The following is a 12,212-nucleotide window of genomic DNA, read 5'->3' on the forward strand; positions in this document are numbered from 1 at the left end:
AGTATAGACTAGACTTTATCCCTGCTAAAGAAATCTTTAGATCAAATATGACATTAATTGAAATACCTTACCCAAAATGTATAAATATTTATAAACAAGTATGTCATTTATGTAAAATGACTACCAAATACATATACAGTGGGTACGGAAAGTATTCAGACCCCCTTAAATTTTTCACTCTTTGTTATATTGCAGCCATTTGCTAAAATCATTTAAGTAAATTTTTTTTCCTCATTAATGTACACACAGCACCCCATATTGACAGAAAAACACAGAATTGTTGACATTTTTGCAGATTTATTAAAAAAGAAAAACTGAAATATCACATGGTCCTAAGTATTCAGACCCTTTGCTGTGACACTCATATATTTAACTCAGGTGCTGTCCATTTCTTCTGATCATCCTTGAGATGGTTCTACACCTTCATTTGAGTCCAGCTGTGTTTGATTATACTGATTGGACTTGATTAGGAAAGCCACACACCTGTCTATATAAGACCTTACAGCTCACAGTGCATGTCAGAGCAAATGAGAATCATGAGGTCAAAGCATTATCCCTGCTAAAGAAATCTTTAGATCAAATATGACATTAATTGAAATACCTTACCCAAAATGTATAAATATTTATAAACAAGTATGTCATTTATGTAAAATGACTACCAAATACATATATGTATATCTACTATATCAAGTATGTAAATGGTACAACAGAAAGAATGCATGTACAACAAAAAATGTACAACAATATTTACACTTTCTGCCTGACATTCAGACCATTAAAAATCCACAGGTTTCTCAATATCAGTAGGCTACATGATCATACAGTGTGCAAAATACCAGTAAAATAGCATGCAAAATGTAAAGAATATTAGTTTTGAGGTTTAAATTTGCCAGAAGATTTCTCTGTTTTATCCTTCCTGGTCTGTGGAGCCATTAGAGGTGACTTCAGCATGATATGTGCTGCCCATACATATTTGTCTTCAGTGTTGAAAACATAAAAGAAGAGAGAAATTAAAGAAGCAAGTATTTCACAGCCAATTTTCTGAAATTTCTGAAACATACAATAGATGTACCTTAAAACAAGTGATTTTATCTTATGTTTTGGAATTTTTCTCGGAGATTCTTGACAACACTGTGTTGACTAGAATCAGCCTTTTTATCAGAATCCAGTGCATTTTTAACAGCATTGTCTAAGTGTTCACTATAGGATGAAGCTTTCTCAATTTTTTTGCACCTCTCAATCCTAGGTAACTGTTCTGTCTTAGATCCTCCATCTTCCCTCAAACGGTATTCCTCTGACTCCTGATATGCCCGACAGCGGTCAATGACAGCCATGATTGAGATCTTCTCACGAGATGTTGGCGAACGAATTTGGACGTAGCTGTCATCTGTTCCATCTGTTGTTATTTCCTGTTTCTTGCACTCTTGTGTAGGCTGATCCATCTCTACTGGCGGTGTAACCTCAGGTACTTTCTCAACCACAATTATATTCTCCTCATTTGAAAGGGTAGCTTGAGCGGAGATAAAGAAGCCACTGCTGGCATTTTTACTCTGAAGACTATGCAGATCACTCAAGTACAAACTGCTAAATTTTTGGTCCAGACAATCTGCATGCTGGGTCTGAGTCACCAATTCTTCTGTATCCCTTCCTGGATAAAACTTGTAAACTGAAGAGTCTGTGGAACCATTAGAGGCGACTAAGCGGCTAGAAGAGCAGCTAGAATGTCTTCTAGAACTGCCGTCAAACATCCTTTCTTCCACAGAATGACTTTGGCCTACTGGTGGCTGAGCAGACGAGCTTCTGAGGTGTGCATATTTTGAACAAAGCTCACGAACGTCTGGCCAGTTGAAGTTCTCAGGTGGTGGACTAAGAGGACTCCTGGAATGGGACAGGTGTGGGGACAAGACCTTTGGGCTACTGAAAGAATTAGAAGTGTAGTCTGGGCTGGGAGTCATAACCTGGGCCTTTTGATCCCCATCGTAATCAGGCTGGTCATATGGAACCATGGAGAGCATCAAGTCTGCTTTACCTGTTAATCAAAATGCCAAATGTAAGTGGAGCAGCGAAACATAAGATAATGTTGAATATACAAAATATTAAACATGTAATAACATAAAGCAGAATTTCTGAAACTAATTAAAATTTGAAGAAATATTTTGAAAAATAGATGTCAACCACATGTGACAAGCAGAATTTAAGGTTATATCGGTCCCAGTTGCTTATACTGTAGTTAGCTCCATTGTGGCATGGGACACTAACTTGTCACAGTCCAATCAATGAATGTTGAAATATGTTGTGTTATGGAAACAAAACTTAGTTGAAAATGTTATTTCATATCATTTAACTTTTTTATCATAAAGATATGATAATAGTCAAATAGTATTCATGTTACCTTTGGTCTCCTTCTCTGGCTTTTCTTCCAACACAGAAAGCAGGTTCCTCTTAGCCAACCATGTATCTCCTGACTCCTGACTCCTCTGCCTCAACATTGGTTGTGTGCACTTAATGCGTTGACTGTATTTCCTTGCCAGACTGAAAACTTTGTTTTGGGATGAATCTGCATCTTCAGCTGACTGATTTCCTGTTTCTCTATCCGCTTCATTTTCTGCTCTCAACTGGATAACTCGGGGGGCTAGAGCTCTAAGGGGTCTTCCTTCATCCTCCCATTGTCTGGGTCTGATGACCTCATTCTCACTGGCTGCACAGTTGTCCTTCTCCTTAAAAGGTAATGGTGTAGAGGACTCCTCTCTGATAGTGCTCAGGTCTAAATCTTCAAATATAATCAATCCATCGCTGCCTTTGGCTTCTGTCTTTCTTCTCTGGCTTGGATCCTTCCTGGAGAGGCTGGGACTGGTCCCTCTAAAATAAGGACTTTCTCTGGGCCTCAGTTCTTTGAAGTCCCCTTGACATCTAGTGACCTCTTTCTCCATATCTTGCCAGACTTTGACCATCTCAGAGGAGGGACGGGAAAAAAACCCTTCCTCATGACTCCCATCTATAGACTGAGGTTTAATGGAACTATCTACATCAGAGTCAAACAGGTCTCCGTTTTCGTCATGCCTAGTAAAATCTGTGTAAGCACTGATAACAGGTTGTTCCATGGAGGCTGGATTTGCATTGGTCTCTATTAATGCCGATGTAAGCAAGAGAGATTCTGTGAGTGTGGTATGAGCTTTAACAGGTCCAGATGTACTGGTGGTCTTCTCTAGGGCAAGGCCTTTATCTTTAGGAATGCTGTTAAAACGACTAACAGAATTTCTAACAAGCCCACTTGGAATGTAAGTGAGGCTCTCTCTACGTTTTAGGCTAAATGTAGCATCCTGGTGTTCTGCAGTCTCATAGTAGCTCCTAATCTTGCCAATGAGTAGTTGGTCTTGCCTGGAAAGCACTGAATCCCTTCTTCTGTCAAAAAGACTGTCCTCCCCTGATGACCCGATCATGAAGTTTGCTGATTCAAGGGGTTCCTGGGTCAGTGGAATTCCATGTGACTCAGAGCAGGTGGTAGCAAGGTGATGTTGATGCTCATGGGCATCTCCTAGACTTAGAGTGCTCCCGGTCCTGCTGGGTAAACGTGGAGATACGCAACCAAGGGAGCGCATTTCATCTGTGCTGATGCTACTACGCCGTGCACTACAGACAAAATGTTCAGCAATGGTGCTGGCCTTATCAAGCACAGATGATGGTAGGATGCTAGTGGAGTCTGGTTTCTCTTCTACATCCTCCTCTTCCTCTGAAGAATCACCAGGAGTGTCTTCCTGCTGTAAGAGTTCTTCTTTAGAACCTTTCCGATCATCGTTGTCTCTTGCAGACTCGAGATCCTGAATATTTGGGACCTGTTTGTCCATCTCTATTGACTCTGGATCACAAAACACATCTGGCTTCAATTTCTCAGTGGAACCCCAGTAAGAGGTTATTTCCAGGTTTTGTGATTTGTCCTTGAGTGTAAGAAGGGAAAATCAAGATACAGTTATAAGCTAATTTCGTTGATCTCTGGGTGTTTCAAATACAGCTGGGTATTGTTAACAACCTCATGATACAATACATATATCAAAGTTCAAAACATTGGTTAGATAACCTGTTACTTACTAAAGCAACTTAAAATCAGTAAGTAGAATTTTAGTCCTATGGGTAAAGTACTAACACTAATACAATTATGCTAGCATAATAAATGAAACCATTTTAATTAAACAACTCACCTGTTCCGAGATATATTTTTCATTCATAAGATATGCCTCCACCTGTTCAACTGATGGGCCATTTTCTTGTTTAAAATTGTTCCCAGTGTCCTCACACCCAACTTCATCCTAAGATAAAAACATGCTTTTTTTTTTGTTTTTGTTTTTAGAATTTAGGGGTGTTTGACAAAAACAATTAGCTTTAAATATATGCCTAAGAATATTTACAGTGTTATATAAGCAATATCAAATAGTATAACAATTATTCAGATACCTTTAGATTAAGTTCATTAGCAAAGGCCAGATGAAATCAGCAGACTTTTTCCATGCTGATAACATTTATTAAAAATGTGTTAATGTTCAAAATCTTTAAATGACATTTCTAACAAAATGTGTTAAACAGGACTGTAGTTTTATTGATGGGCGAAAGCACAATCAAATTAGGTAAGAAAAATTAATGAACACACAAAGGGTGGAGAATATGTAGAACTTTGTGAATGATGTGAAAATCTGTGGAGCTTTCTGAATAATTCTGTGCACACAGATTCCATCTGGGCTTGGTCATTAGTTCAGAAGTACTTTCAAAATAACAGAACTGATAGTACAGCAGTTTTATTAGTTAATGCAAGTTAAGTAATGGTTAAGAGTTATGTTAATGTGATGAACAGAACAACTGTTATTACATGCACATCTTTCACAAACATTCATGTTTGAATTAAAATCAACATTGAACATTTGAAACAATTATGTAAACTGGGGTATGATATGGAAAGCGAGTGCTCACCATGTCCTAACCAGACAACGAAATAAAGCGACATGCAATAAAAGGTATCTCATACATTTTAAAGAGTTTTTGTCCTAGAGCCACACACACACACACACACACACACACACACACACACAAATCTCACTGAACATGAAGTAACACTCATGTACAGTGCTGCTTGAAAGTTTGTAAACCCTTTAGAATTTTCTATATTTCCGCATTAATATGACCCAAAAGATCATCAGATTTTCATGCAAATCCTGAAAGCTTTCAACCCAATCAAACAATTGAGACAAAAATATATATAATTTCTGGTGAAGCCTCACATTAGTCATAATATAGTCAAGGTACATGTTCTTTAGCTGTACGTTCCTCAGTTGCATTAGTGTGTTATTCTGTATCATAGTACTTGCAAACAGAGAGAACAGATCTGACAGTGTCACATCGCATCCTATTTACATGTTAAATGTGCATAGACAAAATTATTTGTCACTAGAATCTTGTTGTATCATGCCTGGTTAGACATGGTGTTACCATTGGAGCCTCAAGGAATTTTTTTATGCAGTGGCCAGAGTGGAACAGCATGCACGAATAAATAAATAAAGGGTTAACCTGAAATTATTTCAAGGATCTAGTTCTATTTGATCTAACCCATACAATTTTTTTTCCTTTGATGTATGGTCACATTAAATATTTTTGAATTTGATAACATGATTGCAGTATTCTAGAAAGAAGAGGAAATGATCGTTCTTGACTTTAAAAATTAAAACAAATTGTATCTGGAAGATGCACATATTCATAAAAAAAAAAAAACACACAAAAACCCCCCCACAACTTTTCTCTTTATAGTTACAGAGAGATAAACAGTTTGGGTTGAACTGGGGAGACCAGCACTAAAAAGCATTGCTTTTACAAGGGAAATAATAAAACATGGTGAAATGTTTTATACATGCTTGTAAGTTTTGACCCTCATTAAATTCAAAAAGTGATCCTCCTATGAACATGCAGTATGATTAAAGTTGCTTATGCAAGTAAACTGAGAGTGGAGTATGAAAAGGAAATTCTAAGTGAACTATTTGATCCATGTTTGATAATGTTTTGCTGGATTAAGAAATTAAACACTTTAGTGCCAGTTTTGTTTTTTGATGTTGTTAAAAATTTGAGAATCAACATTCTCTACAAGTCAAAATCCTGCTATTCAATAAAGCTATTATTACTGTTTTGAATGCAGAGATCTGAAACAATAAAAAAAGAGTGAACATTTATCAATGTTTATCATATAACAATCATAACACTGTTGCTAGATGGCAATAGAGTGAAACTCAGCAATACAGTAAATGTAATCATTAGTACTGTATATGCATAATGTGATGAACTGTAAAAAGGTAACTACTTGTTACAATTTGTTTAGTTCTTCTATCACTGCTCTACAAAGTTAGCTTCTGCTTATGCATTGTTAGCTGTTAGTGAATTGAGGCATTCTGTGAGAGCACATGCAACATGGCGGGAGGTTTGGCAGACATGCAGGTCATGTTGCAGGTCAGGTTGGGGTATGATAGAATCCCCTTGGTAGCAGAGAACCTCACCGTTGTGAAGTCCATGGAAAGCAATGCTCTGGCTCTATAGTGCCAGCAGGAAATGGCAGCCAACATTGAACTGGCAAAGTCAGCTACCTGGTTGTCCTCCATTAGAATATCGTCAGAGTCACTTCCCTCTTCTTCTGCTTCATCCCCATCCTCTTGCATTAATCTGGCCTTCAGAGACGGCGAGCTATGGATGGGCTCCTCATTATCAATGGGAATCAGGGCTTCAGGAGAGTATTCTTCTTGTGCAGCAGGTTTCTCAGCTGAAGACTGACATAAGCCATGAGTGTTTACGCTGGCAGAGGCTTGTAAAGGCCACCTGTCAATGTCCAATGCCCCCTCACTGTCAGAATGCTGGGGCATGAAGTCACAAAGATTTCTTCTTAAGAGACATAAGGACATGACCCAAACCAAGAAAAAAAGATTATCTCTTTGACCTCACTCTAAACACAGATACGGGTAGTAACATGCTACATTTTGGGACGAAATGGCAGTCGTGGCCTAATGGTTAGAGTGTCGGACTCGTAACCCAAAGGTTCGAGTCTCATACTGGCAGGGGTTGTAGGTGGGGGGAGTGAATGTACAGCGCTCTCTCCCACATTCAATACCATGACTGAGGTGCCCTTGAGCAAGGCACCGAACCCCCAACTGCCCCCCGGGCGCCGCAGCATAAATGGCTGCCCACTGCTCCGGGGGTGTGTGTTCACTGCTGTGTGTGTGCACTTTGGATGGGTTAAATGCAGAGCACTAATTCCTAGTATGGGTCACCATACTTGGCCACATGTCACGTCAAAAAATTTACTCAAGTAACTTTTTTTTAAAAATGTACTTTTTGAAGTAGGTTCAATAATGGGTGCTTTCACTTTAAGGCCCATTCACACCAAGACCGATAATGTCACTTTTAATGCTCAAGTTCTTTAAAGCAGGGTTAAATTCTGGCCGTCACTGTTTTTATCATTCATCAGCTTCAAATAATTCCACTGATATTGTTCCTCCTTGTTATTGACATAGTTGTGGTGTGGAGTTCCCTATTTTCATAGAATTAGAAACATTATTAAAACTAATTTAGTTATTGTTATATTTATTGTCCTTGGTGTGAACGGGCCTTTGCATTGGGCAATGTTCTAATATTTTGACACATCCTTTATGTCATACATGAAATTGACTTCACCATGATCAGTTCATCATCACTATCTTGCTTGCTCCTAATCAGATTATTAACTCACTACCCGAGTGAACTTTCTCATTTTTTACTCTTACCTTATAGGTTGTTTGCAATCACATGATTCTGATGACGCGCGAAATGCAGCTGGAGGGCAGGAAGTGATTTTTCTCCATAGAAATCACTAACAAAACTCAAAATGCCTGTGTTTTGCGTTGTTTATGGATGCTCAAATTGACCAAACCGAGAAACCACAAGGAGCTTTTATCGTGTATGTAAATGTGTTGTTCATAAGGGGGAAAAAGTCAAGAAATTGCCTGAAAAATGCAGGAAAAAGTGGCTTGTAAACCTGCGTCTGCGGTCGGGAGGAGCGGAGCCGGATAATGCTTGTGTGTGCAAATGATTAATATAAGATGTAATAATATATTAAGATATTAATAAAGAAATATATAAATAGATACAGGGTGACAGTCAGAATTCACTGAATGCTGAACGCCACACATAGACACGATGTAAATAAGATATTGTTTGTAGTTCTGAGAGCTTCATATCACGGAATTGTGAGATTGCGATAAATTGAAGTGAGTGACAACTTTTTAGTGATTAGCGTTAGATGAAAGCGCTATTTGCTCGCTTTCCAGGCTGTAATCGATTCAGAATTTAAATAAAAGTTGTTTTACATGCTGCTAACAGGACCAACAGCCACATGCCCTGTAACTTACATGCAGCAAAGTTTCAGGAGTGACATATATTCCACATCCCTCATATAAATACGGGATTCACTTTCAAAATAGTTACTTAGCCTATATCCACCGACTCAATGGCAGGCAAGTATTTCAATTTAGTTTAAAAATCGCTCCTCTTCATAACATATGGATCACATCCAACATGTTGTGATTATCAATACCTTTCTCTTGTAATAGCGTGGTGGTTGAAGAGAGATCCTCTCATAATTGTAAAGCGTGTTGGGTGTACAGCAATACAATGAAAGCGCTATATATAAAATAATGCCTCAAATGCCTCGTGCCAAAAAAAAGAGTACAGTACGGACTTTCCTGTATCTCATCCGTTCTGCTTTTTTTGCCACTCCTGAAACTGTGCTGCATGTAAGTTACAGGTTATGTGGCTGTTGGTCCTGTTAGCAGCACGTAAAACAAAACTTTTATTCAAATTCTGAATTGATTATAGCCTAGAAAGCGACCAAATAGCGCTTACATATAATCACTAAAAAGCTGTCACTCACTTCAATTTATCGCAATCTCACGATGTTCCTTTATAATCAGTGAAGCTTTCTGAACTGCAAATAATATCTTATTTACATTGTGTCTACGTGTGGCATTTAGCACTGAGTGAATTCTGAATGCATGAGAGGTGGCAGCCCAATCTATTTATATCTTTATTAATATCTTAATATATTATTACATCTTATATTAACCATTTGCACACACGAGCATTATCCACCTCCGCTCCTCCCGACCGCAGACGCAGGTTTACAAGCCACTTTTTCCTGTGTTTTTCAACCAATTTCTTGACTTTTCCCCACTCTCGAACAACACATTTTCATACACGATAAAAGCTCCTTGTGGTTTCTCGGTTTGGCCAATTTGAGCATCCATAAACAACGCAAAACACAGGCATTTTGAGTTTCTGCTAGTGATTCCTACGGAGAAAAATCACTTCCTGCCCTCCAGCTGCATTTCGCACGTCATCAGTGACGTCATGTGCAAACAACCTATTAAAATGATTACTATTACTACTCCTTGAGTATTGTATTTTATTTGTATTTTTACCCACCCCTGTCTTCAGCACTTCAACAGTCTTGTGGATCACAAAATAAACAACACATCAAATAAAAATAACATAATTTGTACACTTCTGCTTGTCACCTTATATTAACAAATGTGTGGTTTCTATTATTTCTTTTTGGGTTTTTATATATTGTCTTTGTGGTTTTGTATAGTAACCACATGTAACTGAATTTTCAATATTCCTTTGGTTGATTTAATGACTTCTTACCTTTAGTATTACTGAAGAATTCAGCCAGACACCAGATCAGCCAGATAAAAGAAAAATATTGTTAGTAAATTTGAAGGCAGATTATTTTGTACAGGATAAATTTTTATCAACAATGTTTATAATTTTGTTCCAACCCATTTCTGTGAAATATGTGAAATACAAATGGTATACAGTGGGGTCCAGAAACATTAATTTCTTTTATTTTCATTTTTCCCCTTTTAAATACTAAAAATGTAAGATCATTTGTGGCATTAGCCCTATTTTGTAGATTTTTTTGTTTTCACTTTCAGATTTCAGACATTCAGATTTTTTTGTTTAATTTTTCAGTTAAACATTCTGCTTAAATTAAAATTAAGTTAATAATAACATTTAAAGGTCTTACTACAAAAGAGAATGAAAAATGTACTGTATCATTATTACACGCCAGCAGCTAAGACTTTTGACCTTTTTATTTAAAACATCAGACAATATCTTAACTTAAAGTTGAAACAGAATGGACACATAGAGATTTACCTTCAGTGTTCTTTAGGATCTCTTCAGATGGTTCTGTTGGAAGATGAAGTAGTAGACCATCTTTGTGAAATTGGAAAAGGTCAGTTTAAAAAATGAGTTAATATGTTAAGAGCAAGACATTGGGAACCTACCTGACTGTCTCCGGCCTTGTCTAGAGTCCTCTGACTGGCATGACACAGACTTTTTGAGTCTCTCAGGGCTGTACCTATACTTTTTGTCTGAAAAAAGTTGCCGTCAAAACACGCCCAAGACAATTTTTTTACATAATTAAAAAATAATTGTATGAAATATGTTCATGAGTGGTTGGAAATATTTACAGATAGAATCCATCTCCAAGATTGCTTCCTTTGCCTAAAAGAGAAACACCAAATAATTGTCTGTCCAAATTAATTTGAGATATTTTTAAATACAAAACCTAGTAATAGTTTTTTATTCATTACATACCTTTTGTGGTATCACAGCCTGATGATTCTCTAGAATGAGCAGTTTAATATGATGAGCCCATAATTTTTTCTCCTCCACCGTCCTAGCCTAATGAAAAGAAGATACTGTATTACAGGAGTTGTATAAAAATAAAAGCAATAAAAAAAAAATAATAATTTATATATATACAGTATATATATATATATATATATATATATATATATATACACACAAGGAGTAACTTCTATAACATACAAGGAGTAACTCCATTTTGAAGAATTTTCATACAGTGACAGCTCACAGTGAGCGTGAGCTTTCAAGATCCAAAAAGAACACCAAAAAAGTGGTCCATACAACACAATACATGTGGTTATTTTAAGTCTTCTGAAGCCATAGAATAGTTTTGTGTTACAAACAGCAAAATAATTTTTTGCACTTCAATCAAATATGGCATGCTGAATGTTAGAGAGCTACAGTGAAAGTGGAGTGACATATAAAAGATAACTTCCAAGAGTCATTGTATGGCAAGAGCTGCGTAAAGCTTCTTTATAGCCCTCCTGTAGTAACTAATTTTATTCCTTAAAACTCATCTTTGATAGTCAAAATGTCATATTTAAACGTTTTTACTGTGTAAATAATTTCTTCATGCATTAAAATGGCTTGAATATAACTCTATACCCTTGCCTCATTTAGTATATGTGGAGTCATAAATATGCACATTAGCCTCAACTTAATCACACCAGCTCAAACTACCGGCTCCTTTTTACTTGGTTAACTGAAGTAGTAAACACTACACAAGTGGCAATATTGGATTAATTTGTTGAATTAATTAATTCTGGAGAAGAAGAGGAAGAGTGAATTATACAGGGTTGTATACAAGGTCATATAATAATAATAATAATAATAATAAAACATTTATTACAAATAGCAATTCAAAAAAAAAAACTTTCTCAAAGCACTTTACACAAAAGCAAGCACAACATTGTAAAACATTACACTTTAAATATAACAAACAACAAAAATTACAAAATAGAACAGATAATAAAGTAAAAGCAATTCTGAAATAAAATGTTTTAAGATAACATTTAAAAATGCCTAATGAATTTGCATCCCTAGTGAGAATTCCACAGTTTTGGAGCATAATATGAAAAGGTCCTATCTACGGTGGCCGAGAAGTGCAGAACAAATCACAATTCTGAAAACAAAAGAACAAATTACAAACGCAAATGCAAGTCTAAAAAACAAAATAACAATTCAGAAAACACAACAACAATTCAGAAAACATTATAACAAGTCAGAAAAAACAATGACAAATCTGAAAACAAATTAACAAGTCAGAAAACACAACGACAAATCAGACAAACCGGAAGAAGTAGGTATAGTTTGAGACAGTGCCATTGGTTTGGGATTAATCACCGCTGACTGGACGAGACATCTGTCAATCAACGTATACAGGGAGAACCAGCCGAAGAACAGCAAAGTTGTGGTAGAAAGTCCGGAGATGGTATTAAAGTAGCTCAGTTTAAATGTATTGTATGAATTGCCCTTACTATGGAATAAAAAATACGGGGTGT

The 12,212-nt window shown here is 36.7% G+C and overlaps 1 protein-coding gene across 5 annotated transcripts; it reads right to left on the bottom strand.

The window, feature by feature from the left end:
• Nucleotides 1-560: 560 nt before the first annotated feature.
• LOC107550529 (pleckstrin homology domain-containing family G member 3-like) lies at nucleotides 561-10,753 on the bottom strand. 5 transcript variants are annotated; one of them, XM_016231836.1, is made up of 10 exons: nucleotides 10,660-10,753; nucleotides 10,533-10,566; nucleotides 10,347-10,433; nucleotides 10,216-10,248; nucleotides 9,703-9,713; nucleotides 6,528-6,878; nucleotides 4,197-4,304; nucleotides 2,393-3,935; nucleotides 1,073-2,029; nucleotides 561-977 (listed from the first exon to the last, which is right to left on the bottom strand). In XM_016231836.1, exons 2-9 carry the CDS (start codon nucleotides 10,543-10,545, stop codon nucleotides 1,089-1,091), a joined length of 3,087 nt encoding a protein of 1,028 aa, XP_016087322.1. In that variant the 5' UTR covers nucleotides 10,546-10,566; nucleotides 10,660-10,753; the 3' UTR covers nucleotides 561-977; nucleotides 1,073-1,088. The 5 variants fall into 5 exon arrangements, with proteins under 5 accessions (XP_016087322.1, XP_016087323.1, XP_016087321.1 ...); XM_016231837.1 differs by having other exon boundaries at nucleotides 6,615-6,878; nucleotides 10,216-10,275; XM_016231835.1 differs by having other exon boundaries at nucleotides 10,216-10,275.
• Between the last annotated feature and the right edge of the window lie 1,459 nt (nucleotides 10,754-12,212).

This window comes from Sinocyclocheilus grahami, unplaced genomic scaffold (assembly GCF_001515645.1).
Source record: "Sinocyclocheilus grahami isolate Dianchi unplaced genomic scaffold, SAMN03320097.WGS_v1.1 scaffold400.1, whole genome shotgun sequence".
In the NCBI taxonomy this organism is placed as follows: domain Eukaryota; kingdom Metazoa; phylum Chordata; class Actinopteri; order Cypriniformes; family Cyprinidae; genus Sinocyclocheilus; species Sinocyclocheilus grahami.